This window comes from Sceloporus undulatus, chromosome 2 (genome assembly GCF_019175285.1).
Source record: "Sceloporus undulatus isolate JIND9_A2432 ecotype Alabama chromosome 2, SceUnd_v1.1, whole genome shotgun sequence".
Taxonomy (NCBI): Eukaryota; Metazoa; Chordata; class Lepidosauria; order Squamata; family Phrynosomatidae; genus Sceloporus; species Sceloporus undulatus.
This window is the reverse complement of record NC_056523.1, coordinates 148,127,727-148,146,512: the sequence shown is the minus strand read 5'-3', so window position 1 is coordinate 148,146,512 and position 18,786 is coordinate 148,127,727. Positions and strand designations below refer to the sequence as shown.

The window sequence follows — 18,786 nt, the reverse complement described above, 5'->3', positions numbered from 1 at the left end:
TTGGAAGAGGCATAAGCCGCCGTCCAGAACGGATAGGCGCATGACCTCTGACGCTCCACTAAGACAAGCATCATCCCAAAGGCATCCTCAGCAGACCCTAACCCTGGAAGTGGAGTCCAAAGGAGGCAAGCAGACCTTGCCTTGGACACTGGCAGAGGAATTAGTCACAGACCCTATGGGTCTCTGAAGGTGCCAGGCATGAGCTCTCCCAGAAGGAGGCCACGGAGCCCGAGAAACCAACGAAGAGCCATGGATGCCGACCATTGTTTCTGCAGTGTGTGTTTTGGGCCTTTAAGACGCTCTTTCTGCGCATGCGCATCGCGCGCTCCTCTTCCTCTCAACTCGGCGCAGATTGACAAGGGCCTTAGCCCGTTAGGAGCCGCCTGGCTTCGAGCCTTTAGCAGCCAATGAGAGTAAGGCGTCCCGCCCCTTCGCTCTGCGCCCCGTGCGCATGCGCCGTGCGCCTGGTTGCTACCCGCTCTCCTTTTACCCTCTTTGTCAGGGAGGAGTGGGCGGAGCCGAGGGAGGAGGAGGAGGGAGTTTCCCATAATGCCTTGGGCGGAGGGAGTGTTGGGGGGATGCACTGCGAGGGAGGAGGAGGGCCACTGCTGCTGCTGCAATTGAAGGCTAGAGGCCCCCATTTTGGAAACCATTTAGGCTTTGGGCCGAGAGGGGCTTCCTGTGCTTGTGAGGGGCTGCATCTCCTCAGGGCAGAGGCATAAGTGGCTGCTTCCCCTTTGGACACCCCTCTGGAGGTAAGTGGTGGAGCAGGGTGCCCTCATGGCCACAAATGGAGGGGGGGGTGATACAGGTAAACAATAGAGCCATAGAATCATAGAGTTGGAAGAGACCCCAAGGGCCCCCTTCTGCCATGCAGGAAATCCCAATCAAAGCATACCCCACAGATGGCCATCCAGCTTCTGCTTAAAGACCTCCAAAGAAGGAGACTCCACTACGCTCCGAGGGAGTATGTTTCACTGTCAAACAGCCCTTACTGTCAGGAAGTTCCTCCTAATGTTGAGGTGGAATCTCTTTTCCTGCAGCTTGCAGCCATTGTTCCTGGTCCTAGTCTCTGGAGCAGCAGAAAACAAGCTTGCTCCCTCCTCAACATGACATCCCTTCAAATATAGAGGGCCTTTGGAACCGCTCATTGTTCGGAAATGGAGGGTGTGTCCGGGGAAAGTAGGACATCATTCTCGGTGGGGTTTATGTGCCTTCGTGTCTGTGCCTGTTGTGTTTGACTTATGGCCACCCCCCTCAAGGGGAGCTTCTGGCGGGGGTCTTCTGGGGCTGAGAGAGTGTGACTTGATGGGAGTGGGCTTCCATGCCTGAGCCAGGACTCGAACCCTGGCCTCCAGAGCCATACTTCTGCACTCAGACCTCTGCGCCACACTGGCTCTCTATTATAACCATACTATAGTGTTGTTATTATTATTAGCATACTCATTGGTTTCAAGCTCATGATCATTAATAATCATTATATGAGTAGTATGTGTGTGTTGTGTGCCTTTATTTCTAACTAAGGTGAACCTATGCTGGGGTTCTCTTGGCAAGTTTTGTTCAGAGGAGGTTTGGCCATGGCCTTCTTCCCCTGCGAGGCTGAGAGAGTGTGACTTCTTATTGCCTAAGGCCACCCAGTGGGTTTCCATGGCTGAGTAATGATTCAAACCCTGGTCTCCAGAGTCCTTTAGTCAAACGCTCAGACCACTAGGCCACACTGGCTCCCCTCAGTTTCCTTTTTCAGTGATCCTGTGATACAAAGAGTGGCCTCCATGTTTCTCAGTCTGCTTCTCTTGCTGCAGGTCTTCATCCTGTTGCGAAGGCCCTTTGTAGGTCTAACACTGCTGCCTCAGGAGTTCACTGTTAGGGATGGTGAAGCTGTTGGCTCCCTTTCGCTCCTATTGGAAAATGTCTGGTAGCCTTATGATGATGGGTGCAGGGCAGGGGGAACAAAAGTATGTTAGAATCACCCCTCTCTCAAATTAATTTGCCATTGTAATCTGGTTTAAAGAACAACAGCAAAAGGCTGCTCTTTTGCCCTTGTCAACATGATGAAAAGGATGACCCTTGTGCTCTCCTCCAACTTTATGATTCTATCAAGAGCTTCTGTGCCTTCAAGTCTCTTCTGACTCATGGAGACCCTAAGGTGACCCTGTCATTAGGTTTCCTTGGTTGGATTTGTTCAGAGGGGTTTTACCATTGCCTTCCCCTGAGGCTGAGAGCATGTGACTTGGGCAAGGTCATCCAGTGGGTTTCATGGCTGGGCAGGGATTGAACCCTGGTCTGCAGAATTCCCAGGATTCCCTAGCACTGAGAGAGGGCAGTTAAAGTGGTCTCAAACTGGATCATTTCTGCAGTGTGTTCTGGACCTATGGCAGTCCTCTTGCTATTCCATATGATAGCTGACCTGTAAACTGTATTCAGAAGTTATGGCTGGAGGAGAAGTGTTTGACTTTAAAGGCAGAGATGAAGGAATGCAGAATTATATTAAACATGAAACTGTGTAGCCGATAGCCTATTAATGTTGCTGCCCAAGAGAAATTTGAGACAAAAGTAATTTGACCCGTAAAAGAAATGATTTTCTCAGAGAAAATGTCAAGTTTTCATGTTCTCTATTAGGCTGAACTTTAGAGCTGTTTAAAGGCTGTATCTTTTCAGAGTGCCCTCAGGGGCATTTAGAAAACATGGTGTTTAGAAACCTCCCCATATTAAAGCCATCTTTCTCAGAGAAAAGATATACTGTATGTTGAAATAAAGGAGTCAGCATGATGGCATATAGTTCCATGATAAACATTTATTGGAAACAGACTTTAAACAGCTCTAAAGTTCATCTCCAATGAGGGGATCAAGGTAGTTAAGAAGAGATAGTTGTCGTTACGACATTTGCAAATCCACAAAATATGCATTATATCTTAAGCCTAGAAGAGGGAAATTTTATATGTTTTCATTTTGTTTAAAGAATTAGAATGCAAATTCAGTCTATAGCTCTATAGTTTTCATCCTGTTATAGCTGCACCCTTGAATCCCAACAGTCTGGCTATGAGTTGACATTGCTGGGTAAGCGGCTGTGGTTGCCATAGAGAGCTCTTTGTTGATCTTTCCTGGGCCAACGAAGTTGCAGTTCAGTTTGCTCCTAAGGGAGTATATATGTGGATGAGCAGTTTCTGGTCTAAAAGACAAATCAAGCAAATTTCTAAACAGAGCTGGAAGCCTATTGCATTTTAGAAAACGACATCTCACAGAATAGCTGAATGTGTTAGACTAGAGTATTTTCTGTGTTCTGCACTGTTGTTGTGTGTCTTCAAGTCATTCTGGACTTACTGCAACCCTAAGGCAAACCTATCATGGGGTTTTCTTGGCAAAATTTATTCAGAGGGTGTTTGCCTTTGCCTTCCTTTGAGGTTGAGAGAATGTGACTTGCCCAAGATCACCTAGTGGAGTTCCCTGGCTGAGTAGGAATTCAAGCCCTGGTCTCCAGAGTCATAGGCCCCATACAGGCAGGCCAAAGTAAAGCTGCTTCAGGTCACTTTGGAGGTATGCTGTTTAAATGATGCATGTGTAGTAAGGACTGGAGCACAGCTTCTGGACTCTTAGGGTGCATGCATCATTTAAAAAGCATACCTCCAAAGTGACCTGAAGCAGCTTTATTTTGGCCTGTCTGTATGGGGCCATAGTCAAATCACTATATCACATTGGTTCATGTGCCCTACATTGCTCTTTGCCATTTATGAGGTATGCAAATTATTTAACCTAGCTTACTCTACATTCTCCAACAGACAATCAAAAACTTTAACTGTATAATATAGAGGACAAGATGAAAATTAAATTATGTTCATTTTATTAGATTAGTGGGTCATATTAATGACTAAACAACTTTGTCAGAAACTAAACAACTTTGTCAGAATATAGCCATATGAAATAGTGTCCTCACACTAATTCAGTAAAAATTTGATTAAATTCAAAATAAATCAGATGTAAAGGGTGGAAATATTTCTCTTGGGAGAGATAACAGGGGCCTGAAGCAAATGAACATGGATGAAATTTATGAAAGGCCTTTAGAAGGTTCTCTTTAAAGCTATTAGGTTCTCAGAGATATTGGTTACTGATTTACATTTTTCATGCCTCGCTTTGAAGCCCTCAGGATTAGATTGTTTGCCTTTTGTTTTAGAAAAAGGAAGTCAGAAATCAGGGTTCTCAGAAATCTGATGAAGGCCCTAGTAGTTACTTATGCTCTGTCTCTCTCTGGCTTTTCTTCGCGAACAAAGATTCAGGAAGGACTCATCCCACACTTTCTATAAGCACATTGATGACTAAAAAGGCCAATCCCAGATAAACAAGTCCAGTTGCAGAAGGCACAGCAGAGTGTCTCCTTGGATGATATTTCCAAGTTGTGATTCTTTCTGCGCTGTCATTTCTCTTCGCTGTGAGTTTTCAGAAAAGGCTGCAGCATTGTGGATAGTGCGTCTCCATGCCTCCTGGTGCGAGGCCAGGGCGGACCATTGTTGGTGATTGATTTGGCCAAGCCTGAGATCTTGTTTCAGGGAGTCCTTGTATCTCTTTTTTGGAGCACCCCTCTTACACTGACCCGTGGCAAGTTCACCGTAGAGTATTATTTTTGGGAGGCGATGGTCCTCTATCATACAAACGTGTCCTGCCCAGCGCAGCTGCATTTACTTATGCTAGCGTGTCTACTAATGGTAATGTTTTCAGACATGGAATGAACCACTGTGTGAGACCTTTTTATTCATTCTCTTATTTCTTTCTTTCTGCTTTCCTTTGTTTCCAGGGCTTCCCCCTTCCCTAATTCACAATGAAGAGTGCCCGTGGCAGCAGCTCTTCCTTCCAAGGTGCAAGTGCCAATGGTGTGGATCTCAGCCTAACAGGATTACCCATGCAAGTCCTTCAACGTCCCAGCAGTGCCACTCCAGGCAAGCACATTGCTCGCTCCATTTCTGTCATTACAGAGAACAAGCCCAAACGGAATATCCTAGTGAGTATTGTGGATAAACCAATTGTTTTCATCTGAGTTTATTATGATTTCTCAGCATGTTTCTGGTAGATATGTTTTCTTTAAGTGCAGTTGGTCCTCCACATTTGTGGTTTTGACTTTTGTAGATTTGACTATTTGCGGATTTGATTAACGTGTTCTCTATAGGAATTGTTAGATCCTGCATGACTCTGTGGCCAACTTTCACCAGAAGTTGCACAGGAGGACTTAGAAATTCCTAAAGAGAATACGTCTCTAGGCATTTTAGGTCCTTCAACACAATTCTATAGTCGACTTCAGTGGATGTTGACCATAGAGTTGCGCTGAGGACCTAGAGATTCCTAGAGAAATGTTCTTTCAGGTAAAAAAACCCCAGTGGTTTTTTATTTACACTTTTTCCACTTTCACAAAGCTCCTGTGTGCCTAACCCCAGGGAATGTGGCAGGTTCTCTAAGGCAAATCTATCATAGGGTTTTCTTGGCAGGTTTCTTCAGAGGGGGCTTGCCATTGGCATCCTCTAAGGCTGAGAGAGTGTGACTTGCTCAAGCTTACCCAGTGGGTGTTTATGCTCAAGCAGGGAATTGAACCATGATCTCCAGAACTGTAGACCAATGCTCAAACCATTACACCATGCTGGCTTTCATTTATAGCATCGCATATGCTTTATTCTGTGCAAAGTAACTTGAGAGGTTTTTAGCATTTTGTAATGCAAGAGAAGTTTAACTTGATGATGCTAGAAATGAAATCTCCCCACTGCCCCCCCCCCCATAGACTTTCTCTCTATGTTTAACTTCTAACTGAGGGAACACAGAGGACATTATCCTGGAATGCAAAGATGGACTAAGTTTCAACCATTCACACAGTGGGCTGTAAGGGAGGTGTATATATAGGGTAGTGTTATTATTTGCCTTCTGTTAGGCAGTTTTGAAGTATTATCAAGCTTCACTGCTACACACAGGAAACTCATAAGAAATATTGCTTCAGAGGGATAAGTGACACAAGATACGTACTGTACATGTTCTTGCTTCAGTAAGGTTTACAAGGGCTTCTAGTTCCCACCAATCTTTTTTCTATCCTATATTAAAAATGGGAGAGTAACTCTAAATTTAAGTTGCATTATTCAAATGGAAGACAAAAGGAAGAATAAGAGACATCTTCCACAAGATCCGGGAACTCAAAGGAAAGTTCAAACCAAGGGTGTACATGCTTTGGTGAAAAGAGCAACATACTGCAAGATCAAGAAGTAACAAAAAGACTATGGAAGCAATACACAGAAGAGCCATATAAAAGAGATGAAAAATGAATGACACATGGAATAAAGAACTATGCAAAGATGAACCCTAAATTCTAGAGAGTGAGATGGAAGTTGCAGTGAGAGAAACTAGGAAAAATAAATTGCAAGGAATAGATGATATTCCAGTTGAACTGATATAATCCACACAGACAGAATAAACTCTACTGATAACTAAAATATGTCAACAAATGTGGAAAAAAATGGTGGCCAATATACATCCCCATCTGCAAAAAAGGAGACACAAAAGCCTGTAGCAACTATAGGACCATAACATTAATTTCTCATACAAGCAAAATCATTCTCAAAATTTTTCAGAATAGACTTCAATCATATATGGGGAGAGAAATCCCAAACATACAAGTGGGGCTCAGAAAAGACAGAGGCACTAGAGACCACATAGCATACATATGATGGTTAGTGGAACACACCAAAGAATTCCAGAAGATCAGCATGTGCTTTATAAATTATAGCAAAGACTTTGCATAGATCATGAAAAGCTATGGAATGCCCTCAGAGATGTGGGAGTGCCACTACATTTGACTGTCCTGATGAGAAATCTACTTAGGACAAGAGGCTACTGTTAGAACAGAATATGGAGAAACAGAATGGCTTCCAATTGGAAAAGAGGTCATCTGGCAGATGTTGACCACAGAGATGCACTGGAGAACCTAGAGATTCCTATAGAGGTGTTTTCTCAGGTAAAAACACCGTGTTTTTGCTATTTGGGGTTTTCCACATTCACAGGGGTCCTGTGCTCATAACCCCAGCTAATGTGGAGGGACAAGTGTATTAATTTTTATTGTAAATTATATATGTTTCATTAAAAAAGCAAAAGCAAGGTAACAAGGAGCACCGCCAAATTCACCTTTCAACCCTTCCACTGTCATTGGTATCCTATAATCTGCCAGTGCTAAATTAGCTTCTTCCTGTTAAGGTGGATGAAGATGAGGTGCTTTTAATATTCAAGCCTTAGAAAACTCTTTAAAAGGTATCCTTTTATGACCAACTCAGCATTGTTGTTCTGTGTGTTTTTTTCCACCTAGGAAGATGCAGGATCTGGCTCCTCCAGAGCTATGAACAATTTGCGAAGATCCAACAGCACAACTCAGGTTAACCAGCAGGTGAATGGTACTTTCGGGTGAGCCTCAAAGAAATCTTTCTGAAGACTAGTGCATAGGATCTCTCAGAGCCTGATTAATATGTGTTTGCCTTTCAGAGCATATTGGGGGAAATGGGGCTATTTGCTTGTAGAAGGCTTCCTCCAAGTTGAGCAGAAAACTTGGGAGCAGTTTATAGTGGTGAATGAGTTAGCCGCTTGCAAAGCAGTTGAATGTCTTTTGGAAATGAATAAAGCAGCAATATGTTTACAATCCTCCAAGGCCGCTGATTAATACTGTGTTCTTGTTTTTCTTCAGTGCTGAACACCATGGAGACTTCTTGACTTTGTTCGACAGCAGCTCAGGTGGAAGAAAGAAACTGGCAAGTTTGAGCAAAGTCTCGCCAGAAAAGAAAACCACATGGAACATCCTAGTAAGGGCAAGAGTATATCAGGAAGTACAAATATCAAAGGAAAATTAGTTTAGATTGGTGGAGTTAGTCCTAATCTTTGTTCCTTTAGCCTTTTGTTGCTAAGATGGACAATTTTCTTGGAAGGCATTTATGGCCATCTGAGATAAATATTTTGCGAAAAGAATATGAAACCTTTACCATCACTAATATATCTGTTATTGGAAACAGCATTTTACCAATATTTGAATGGCTTAGTCTGTCACTAGAGAAATGGAGTGTGTCCAGAGGAGGGCGACCAAAATGGTGAAGGGTTTGGATACCATGCCTTATGAGGAGAGACTTAGAGAGCTGGGTATGTTAAGCCTGAAGAAGAGATGATTAAAAGGTGATATAACTCTGTTTAACTATTTGGAAGGGGGTCATATTGTGGCTGGAGCAAGCTTGTTTTCTGCTGTTCCAGAGAATATGACATGGAACAATGAATGCAAGCTACAGGAAAAGAGATTTCACCTAAACATTAGGAGGAATTTCCTGACAGAGCTATTTAACAGTGGAACACACTCCCTAAGAGTGTGGTGGAGTCTCCTTCCTTGGAGGTCTTTAAACAGAGGCTGGATGGCTATTGGGGTGATTTGATTCTGGTGTTTCTACAAAGCAGGAGGTTGGGCTGGATTGCCCTTGTGGTCTCTTCCAACTCTATGATTCTGTGAAATGTAACTTCCTGGGTGCAGTTGCCATAATTATTACTATAATGAGTACTGTGTGGAATGTGCTTACATAGAGGCGTTACAAACCGCCGCTTTGCGGCGGTCTGCCGGCACTGCTCTTTGCTCCGCGAGGGAGTCGCAGCATACAAACCGCGCGACTCCCTCGCAGAGCAAAAAAGAAGCTCCAAAATGGAGCTTCTTCCTGCGGCGCCGTTATGACGTCGTGAGGCGCCCATGGCGCACCCGCGACGTCATAACTGCCGCGACCTGTCTGGATGCTATGCGTCCAAGACGTAAACATGGCGGCAGCCGTGTGGAACGGCCGCTGCCATTTGTCACGGACTGAGTCCGTGATAGGGAAAGGGGCGTCTAGAAGAGACACCCCTTTTTTTAAAATGGGACGTCCTGAGGACGTCCGAAATGGCGGTCTATAACCCGCCATAGACCGCACTTTAGCATATGAATATGTCTTTTCCCAGAAATTAAAAAGCTGTGAAAAAGGGACTCCCTGCAGTGCTAGTATCCCTGGTTCATGACAAGGGCTAGAATATCTCCCTACTGGCACTAAATGCTAGTGCAGCGTTGACACTGAGTATGCTGGATATCATCTGGAAAGGCTCTAATGTTGCAGTCAAAAAGCAGTTTCTACCACAGCCTGTCTAGCTCTGTAGCTCTAGGCTAAGAATGGGTAGAGGAAGGTGCTTCCAAGAAAGAAGTAATAATGCGAGGAATGAAGGAGAGTACTATTCAGCTGTCACTTTTTTGTTCTGTGCTGTTGTCTGGCATTTCTTATCAGTAGTTTTCAACAAAAGGTTAACATGGTCTCTATAGCTTATGAGTGTCAGGAACACAGACATACCACTAATAACCTCACATCTCAGAGTGTGTCCCCCTTGCAAGTTTTAGTGTCTGAAGAGAGAAGCATATGTTTCCCTTTGTAAGAGTTATGGTAGAATTTTAACTGGATACTCTGCTATTTCTGATTATGTTGTGCAGGATGAGCAGCCCAGAACTTTTCCTGCCCCATCTGGGCCTAGGGAGGCCCCTGTAGGCATGAGGAAGAAAGAAATCTATGTGCCACTTGCAGCCAATTTCACTGCTAATAACAGGTAGGAAAAGTATATTGCATATTGACAACTGAATATAGCTTCTTAAGTTTTTAAGGAATAACTGAAGTAGAGCTGCAGCTGCTGCTCCTCCTTTTCCTATTATTTATTTATATCCAGACTTTTTCCTCAGTTCAGGACTCAAGGCAGCTTACAACTGTTAAAACAAACTTAGCTAAAATATCACAACATACAAAAGTTAAAATGTAATGGAATTAAAACCAATTAAAACCATTGAAAAGGAAGCAGCAAATAGAGCATCCAGCATATTATGCAAGGCCCATTCCCTCTAAGCAATCAGTCTTCAAAACCTGTCCAGAAGAGAAAGGTCTTCACCTGCCTGAGGAAAAATTTCAAGGAGAATACCAGTCTAGCCCTTATGGAAAGGGAGTTCCAGATGTGGGAGAAGCCTTTGAGAATGCCCTCACCCATGTTCCCATCAGGTGTACTTGTAAAGGTGGTGGGACGGAAGAAAGGGCCTCCTCAGAAATTCTCAAAAAATGGGTGGTTTCATAAAGGAGAATGTGATTTTTTGTGTTTTGCAAAATTCCATTACATTTTAACTTTTGCTGAAGTAGGATTTGTACTAGCAATATCGTTAGAATAACTAGGATGTACTTCTGTCTCAGTCTATGTGATTTTGAGAGTTTCAGTTCCTTTAGTCTCTATTCCTTAATTTGACATTCCAAATTAGGGCCACTAGATCTTTACCAGATAATGTTACATGTTGTATCTTTAAAAATTCCCCAGTGACTGAGAAGGTGGAGCCATATTGTGTTTGGCTCCCCTGGTCCTTTCATTCTCCTTTTCTACTTTTTGTGGCAAGCAAGGTTTTGCTCCTCAGTAGACAGAGAAATAGGTGAAAGAACCAATGGAACATAATCACAACAGCAGCACTGTCTTTTTGTGCCTCTTCCCTTTAAAAGGACACTCGCTATTTTCAAATGAGGACATAGCAAGCCTATTTTGAACCATCTGTCATCATAATACTTGCTTATTGCTGAACCCTGTCCATGTAGTCAGTGCTTTTCCTAAAGGGAGGTGGTACAGCTCTGTACAAGATAGTCTACAGTAGAGATGAAGACCCTTCTTTCTATGGAAGACCTCTTTCCATTGTGGATAACAGTTCATTGGCCTCATGCCTATGATAGGCAGGGTTGTAGACACTGTTTTGTGGAGAATACATAGTTCTTCTTTTTCTTCCTCCTTCCCAGTGGGCTGCTTTAGGAAGGGTGGAAAACTCTTGCAAGAATTTTGAACTGGTTGCCCACAGAAGGATTTTGAAACTGGCTAGGATCCAAAGGGGTTGCTAGGGTACAGGTAATCCACCATGTTTTACCCCATCGGGTCAGAAGGGTCCAGTAGGCAGTAGCTTACACAAACAGGACCATCGCCTTGCTTGTTGTGTTCACTTTTTTGTTTAGTTAATACAGAGTGCATCTACACAGTAGAAATAGTGTAGTTTGACACCACAATAACTGCCATGGCTCCATCCTACAAAATCTTGGGATTTGTAGTTTTGTGAGGCACCAACACTCTTTGGCAGAGGCCAAAGATCTTGTAAAACTATAAAGCCCAGGATTTCCTAGAATGGCAATACAGCACTTAAAGTGGTATCAGACTGCTTTATTTCTACAGTATAGATACACCCATAGTGTGGAAATCATTCTGTAGTTATACTGACATGTTTGCCTTCTTTCCTGTGAGGAGTAACAAAGGTGCCATGGGCAACTGTGTCACCACCATGGTGCATAACAACTATTCCACTGCAGACAAGGGTCCTGCACCTAAGAGTTCCAACCAGGCCACAACCTCCCTCAAGTAAGTCCTTTTGTAATCCTGTTTTACCTATCCTTTCAAAGGGGGTTGCAAATTGGTTGTAGTTGGAAGGAATGAATGAGTATCTGTTCTCAACTCTACCCTTCACACAATAAATAAAAACAGTTTGCATTTATTTTTAGGGGAACTTGTATTTCTAGGAGATCTTGTATTAGCTCAGCATCTCATAATCACAGTTATACTAGATGTGAGCAAAAGGTGCTTTTGCCACTGAATGCTAAATAAATATTTTTTTTCTGTCTGTCTTCCCACCCACTGATACTTTTTGGCCTCATCCCACAACTTATGCAAGTAAATGAAAACAAATTCTTGTTTTCAAATTATTTTTCAGTAAAGAGGCATAAATATCTATCCGCTGGTTCATGCTTGCTGCTCTAGTAGCTTAGCAGCACTTACCCTTTATATTGGGGAAGATAAACATTGGTCCCACAGATGCTGGACTGCAGTGTCTATCATCTCTAGCCAGCATAGCCAGTGGTGGAGGATCATGAAAGCTAAACAATATCTGAAGAATAACATTCAGCTTGATATTAATACATTATTATTTATCTATTTCATTTGTTTGTTGCCTTTCTCCTAAGGCGGGATCCAAGGTGGTTCTCAAAGAGAAACAATTAAAAGAACTTGTAAAACAATTAAAAATCACCACATCAACTATATAAAAGCATTTAAAAGGTATACAAAAGGTAAATAAATAAATAAATAAACCATACTTTCCAAAAAGAAGCCTTCCTGCTTACTCATTAAAAACCTGCTTAAACAAAAACATCTGCCTGCTAGCGAAAGGAGAGCAGGGAGGAAATCAGCCTAACCTCCTGTGGGAGGGAGTTCCAGAAGGTGGGAGCAGCCACTGAGAAGTTTCTCTCTGTTGTCCTCACCAAACGAGCCTGGGATGGTGGCAGGACTGAGAGAAAGCCCTCCCCTGTAGCTCTTGAAACTCTGGGAGGTTTGTATGGGGAGATACGGTCTTTCAGATAGTCTGGGACTCGGCACTTTTATACTATCTTTTTCATTAAGGGAGGTTTAACATGAGATAGTAGGGTGAAGAAAGGCTTTTTGCCCACAGAAGGTATGTCTTAGGGCTTGTCTTCACTGGCCAAAATACTCTGGGCTGCCTCCAGCATATTCTGGCCCCAAATGTTCCCTGAATTCCCCCTCTTACCTGTGCTGTCTTCACAGTGTTGACAAGCAGCTGCCATCCCACATGATCCCTGTTCGTTTGCCAGCAGTGCTGCTGAGGTCAAAAGGTGCCCAGCCATGTTATCAACTCAGGGCACCAAGAGCCGATAACATGGCTGGCCACCTCATTCTGACTTCAGAATGACATGTGCCTGCAGTGATGCTGTCAAATAGCTCACAGAGACCGCATGGAAAGGTAACTGCCTGTCATTGCTGTAGAAAGAACTAAAAACCAGAACAAATAATAAGGTTTTTAAATTTGAATATAGGGCTGAATTGAGTGCAGACATTGTGAAGATAGTCTGCTCCCAATTTGGAGTTTTGGCTGTGCATTATGGCAACAGCTCATGAAGAAGGGTTTACACCTGAAACACGTTGGCTAAATAAAAGAAAAAATATTATAAACAACAGCTTAATAAACATAGAATAAAATTATTTAAGTAATAACACCTGAGTACCTCTCATCTCCAGGGAATTCAGAGTAAATAGTCCATGTAGATAAGCCATGAGAGAATATGGTATCAAAAATGTCTGAAAAATAATCAATGCTCTTCATCATACCCAAGCGGACATGCCATGAGCCCATGTGATAATATGCATATTGAAGATTTGTGGAGCAGTCTAGTTACATCTAATAGTTATTGTTGCCTTCTTTCCGTAGTAACATTATCAAAGCCACTTCTAATGAAGATACAGAGAGCAGCAGCTATTTGAAGTCTCAGAAAAACCTTTCCAGCAGCAACATCCTGGCCCGGAACAATAATACCAGTAATAGCAGTAAGCTGCTGAAGAGACAGGAAGTGTCAGAGGAGGAGGCTGAGCGGTGAGCATGAATGACATGGTAGGAGAAAAGATGATGAGATGGCAGATCATGCAGAAGATGAGAGAAAACCATAAGACAGCTCCGAAAAGACTATATCCTTGTATTACCCCTTAGCAGCTTTAACAGGAATGCTCTTGGTGATTTCCAGTTGATACAGGCCATCTCTTTGACAGAACATTTTTAGCTCCATTAAAATACTGCTAACTCGCTTCTTTGATGCCTGTTGGTAGTTTTACCTTTAGATCATGGGTGGCAATCATGCAGTTTTCCAGATATTGTTGGACTGCAAGTCCCATCACTCTTGGTAAAGAAAATATCAGTTGCAGTCCAACAACAACTAGAGGACAACATGATTCCCACCTTTGCTATATTCTGAGTTTTGTGTATAACCCACACAATAAAGTCTCATTCTATATATAGGAGCAATATGTGCAAGACCTGTTTTTTGTCTGTGACACCCCTCTGCCTGCCTGTCTGCCTTATGGCAAGATTTGCTTTTCAAGAAACATTGCTTAGAAAGCAATACTCACTACTTCTGTGCCTCTTTGTACTCTTTTAGGTTCATTAACCAGGTTAACCTGGCTGCTGTGACAATCCAGCGCTGGTACAGACGGCATTCACAGAGGCACAAGGAAGGTGTAGTTCAACTTGGCCACTTAATAGCTTCTAAAAGAGAGGTTTGTCTGCTGTATGTGTGTTGTATGAAGCAGGCTTTTATGTTCTTGGCCCTGGTAACTAAGGAAAAGCAGTTTTTCTGCTATGGAAGAGGGCATCCTAGACAGCGCTAGTCCTGCTACTTGCACTGGAATGCAAGGTTGAGGATTAAACAGGCTTGAGGAGCTTTCTTGTATGGGAGAGCCCCCCCCCCCCCCCCCCTCTGGAATTCTTCAGCACTGGAAGACAAAGCATTTGTAGAACTCTATCAGGTTTTTCTTTTGACATTTCTCTTTGTGATTTCACTTAATCCAGAACATTCAGCATATTATCTTTGTGAAAGAAAGAATTACTGTAGTATTTCTGTGGATACAATAAATTGTTCAAGGTTGTAATCAAGTCAATTTTGCTGACAATGCCCCTGACATTTGCCCTCTGAAAGAAATAACCTTGTGTTGGAGGAGTCATTCCCAGACAAAACAAAAAGTCTTGCTAGTTAATCAGATCTCCCAAGGCTGTTTAATTTTGTATCACACATACTCTTCTCTTCAAATTCCTTTACATGGGAATTCACATGTCAAAGTAAATTATGCTGGTTTACTGTAGATTACATCATTGTTCAAATTCATGGAATCAGTTTTACAAAAAAAATATAGTTTAGCAAAAACCTAGAGAAAATGGCATGTTTGGAGCTTAGGTGTTAGTAAATTGCAGGAGATAAGGCTTGAGAATACAGGCTGAGTCTCCCTTATCTGGAATTTCAAAATTCGAAATATTTCAAAAGTCAAAACTTTTCATGAATGTCTGAGAATAGTGGCACCTTTGCTTTCTGATGGTTCAGTGCACACAAACTTGGTTTCATGCACAGAATTATTAAAAATATTGTATTAGATTATCATCACACTATGTGTATGAAGTGCATATGAAACATAAATGAATTTTGTATTTAGACTTGATTCCCATCTCCAAGGTATCTCATTATGTACATACAGGGCTCCCCCGGGTTACGAAAATAATTCATTCCGCCACCGCTTTCGTAACCCGAAAGGCTTCGTAAGCCGAAAAACCCATAGGCGCTAATGGGGAAAAGCCGCGATTTGGTGTGAAATAGCGCCGAAAAGCACCAAATTTTTTTTCGTAACCCGAAAAAACATTCGTAACCCGGAACAGTTTTTTTAAATACATTTTTTTCGTAACCCGGAAATTTCGTAACGCGGCGCATTCGTATCCCGGGGTACCAGTGTATATGCAAATACAGGTATTCCAAAATCCAATAAATAAATAAATGAGAAATCCAAATCACTTCTGGTCCCATGCATTTCAGATAAGGGAGATTCAATCTGCAGTTGCTTGACTACAGGAAGAGCATGGTGAAGATTGTGCGAGCCCCTGCAGCCCAATGCTGTTCTACCAGCACACACACTCGCACAGATTTTTTGTTCCTTGTTTAACTGACATCTAAGATCTTGTGCCATTCTTTTCTCTGAAATCATGAAAGTGAGAATTTTGTCCTTAAAGAAAGCTATTCACAGATATTCAAGAGATACCAATTTGTGTATTTACAACATCCTCCTTTGTTCTGAATTTGATCATGCACCTGATGTTCTAATATACAGTCATCCCTCCAAGTTTGTGAGCTGAAAATCCACAAATTTGATTATTCCTGGACTAGTGTACAGTGTGCCCGTGTCATCCGCGGCTTTCAGCTTACGCTGAAAGCTGCGTGCTGGAAGAGGCAATGGCATATGTGCCTATGGCGCATGCACGCTATGCCACAGGCACAAGCCCGATTGATTTCAATGGGGCTCCAGCATATGCGGTATTTCCTTTATGCGGGGGCCCTGGAATGGATCCCCCGTGTAACGGAAGGGCACACTGTACTTGCTGCCTCCTCCACTTCTGCCCTATATGTGACTGGAAAATTATGATCTGTCTAGGCATTTCTAGGTGTTCCGGTTGTAGTTGACCATAGAATTTTGCTGGAGCACTTAGAAATGCCTAGAGAAGGGTTCTCTCAGGTAAAAAATAGTGGACTTGCATTTGCAGTTTCCCACTTTTGTGAGGCTTGTGAAAGTTGAAGGCAGACTATAATCCCATATTAATACAAGTCTTTCATATATTTGCTACATTTTGTCAAAAGAATATATCTCCAGAGCACTTTGGCAGCATTTCATGGAAAATACTCCTTTTGTCTTTGTAGTAGGAAGGCCTTGTATCAGTTAATTTCCCACTACTGTCATTATCAATGGTTTGTTGTCGAAGCTGTTAGTCTTCCCTCATTGTGGCTATGTAGTTTGTTGGTCATTCCGGAACAGAATGGCAGATTATTAAGAGCATCTTAGTATATAATAAACATATTGCTACTGATCAGTTTTTCTAGAGCAGGGGGTGGAGAGAAAAGGAAATATTGGAATAGCAAAGTTGAGCAGGCAGCTCACTGTGCCTTCTTCTAGAGTGGAGTACTGATGAACTCGAAGATACATCCTGTTGTTTATTCTTAAGGAAAGGCAGCAGCAACTCACAGAAGAAAGCAACATCTTTGACTTACAAAGGAGGCGAGATGAGGAGAGGAGGAAGATTCGAGAGGAGAAGGCACGTCTTGCTAGGAAAGCAGCCATCCAGGTAGGGGCTTGGTAGAGTATTAAGAGGAATGGGTTTTTGTTTGTTCCTGTTTTGTTCAATTTGAAGTTGGATCAAGGGAGTTTTGTTTTTAATTTTTACTGGTACCGTATGTTAGAGGAGCAAGTGGACCATAGTATGGCACTGACACTATTTTTTCCTTGTAGGAGCTGCAACAAAAACGGGCCCAAAAGGCCTTGGATTCTCAATGCTTGGTTCAGGAGGAGCTGGCAGTGATGACAAAATGCAAGAAAACGGGAAGAAGAAAACCTGAGAGTGGAGGCTCTGTGAAGAATATCAGCCCTGCTAACAGCATAGTTAAAGCAAACAATGCAGGTAAGAAGTACTGACAGATGTTGAAAACGTAGATCCAGAGCTTACCTGAATTTTTCTCTAGCTCAGCTCTCATGTACTTACACTGGATCTGGTAGTAACAAAATGGTATTTTATGGTAGGCTGCAGTAAGGAGGTACAAGTTTAGTGTGCCATGCTAGAGATAATTAGGATAAGGAGTACCTTCATAAAAGTGTACATTGCACAAGCAAGCAATGTTAACAAAGATTCAGACAGCTGATGCATTTCTATAAATTTATAGTCACCAACTGATTTCTACAACTTTAAGATTGTGGAGAAAACTGGAAGAGACGACTTCAAAATAGAACAAATCTGGAGGTACCACAATTGAATTGCATACTTCAAAATATGTGGATTACTGTTCAATGTGTTCCAAAATACACAACTACTCCCTCCAAATGTAATTTGCCCAGCTGCTTGATATAAGGAAGTCAGATAGAAGGCCAATGTGTAAATGTAATTGGAAATTGGTGAGTACTCCCCACAATTGCAGTCTTAGAAGCTCTATACCTTCATGCATGCCATGGAAAAGATTTCCCACTCTAATTTTGAATCCTATCTTGACATCTTTATGCACTTAAGCAAATCCCACCCGTGACTTTTTTGTGGGTACAGTTCCCACTGTAGCAAATGTTTTTTTGTTGTTGTTTACAGAAGCCAACTTCCACTTGGCAGCTGCAGATACAGAAGAAAATTCTGTCATGGCATGTCTATCTATTCCAGGACAAAACAAACTACCTGAAGAGCAGCCACAGGTGCCGCCTTCTGCTGTTTCATGTTCTTGAAAGAGTAGCTACATTTTCTTTTACTCCCTCATTTTCCAGTTTACTCAGTTCTAGATTTTCTTTGTTGCGAAAAAGTCTGTTTGACTGACAAACATTACAGTGGTACCCCGGGATACGAATTACCCAGCTTACGAATTTTTCGGGATACGAAAAAATCCCATAGGGATTTATTGTTTCGGCTTACGAAGGTTTTTTCGGGTTACGAAAAAACCTCGGTGCTATTTCGCCACCGGAGGGCAGCAGAGAGCTATTTTTTTCCATTAGCGCCTATGGCAATTCAGGTTACGAAGGTTTTTCGGGTTACGAAATTAGCCGCGGAACGAATTAATTTCGTAACCCGAGGTACCACTGTATTAGTAGGATTGTTCTGCTTTCATTGCAATGAAACATTAATGATACATATGTATAGCACCTAAAAAGATACTCAAATTTTAGCTTTATGGAGCCTGCAATGTTGAATTTGTGGTAGTAACCAGAAAAGTTCAGAGTTAGAAAATACTTTATTATTTTTTGAGTGACAGTGATAAAAATACATAGACTCAGCAATGAGACAGAAGTATAGAAATAAAAAAGCTCATTTAATAATTCAATGAAAAATGTAATATAAAATATGAATTACAGAAATAATAGCAAACTAAGGAACAAGGCAGGACAATGGAGATATAAAGGTAGCAGCTGTTTATGCAAGAATAATGAATTAGAATCACACTTCATCAAGGAACTACCCATAAACCATACATATTACTAAAGCCCAAAATTTCATCCTACTAAAAATTTCACCAAACGAATTAAAGTGTACCAAGTTCCTAATGGTATAGAAGTTTAATAAAAGCTTAAAAAAGGAAAGCTAATTCCAAGTAGAGGAAATGGGTGCATATGACCTAAAATGAAAGTGAGGAAGATTGACCAGTATATAAATCCAGAATAAAT

General features: G+C 42.0%; 1 protein-coding gene across 9 annotated transcripts in view; it reads left to right on the top strand.

Moving 5' to 3' along the window:
• The first annotated feature begins 565 nt into the window (after positions 1–565).
• CEP131 (centrosomal protein 131) overlaps positions 566–18,786 on the top strand; it is a 35,020-nt gene continuing 16,799 nt past the window's right edge. For all 9 annotated transcript variants that reach the window (XM_042452295.1, XM_042452290.1, XM_042452287.1 and 6 more), the window contains exons 1-11: positions 566–755; positions 4,787–4,990; positions 7,325–7,419; positions 7,697–7,811; positions 9,494–9,606; positions 11,311–11,424; positions 13,283–13,444; positions 14,004–14,121; positions 16,601–16,720; positions 16,885–17,053; positions 17,726–17,826. In XM_042452295.1, the coding sequence (XP_042308229.1) occupies positions 4,811–4,990; positions 7,325–7,419; positions 7,697–7,811; positions 9,494–9,606; positions 11,311–11,424; positions 13,283–13,444; positions 14,004–14,121; positions 16,601–16,720; positions 16,885–17,053; positions 17,726–17,826 (1,287 nt within the window). In that variant the 5' untranslated portion in view covers positions 566–755; positions 4,787–4,810. The remainder of the gene's footprint in view (positions 756–4,786; positions 4,991–7,324; positions 7,420–7,696; positions 7,812–9,493; positions 9,607–11,310; positions 11,425–13,282; positions 13,445–14,003; positions 14,122–16,600; positions 16,721–16,884; positions 17,054–17,725; positions 17,827–18,786) is intronic.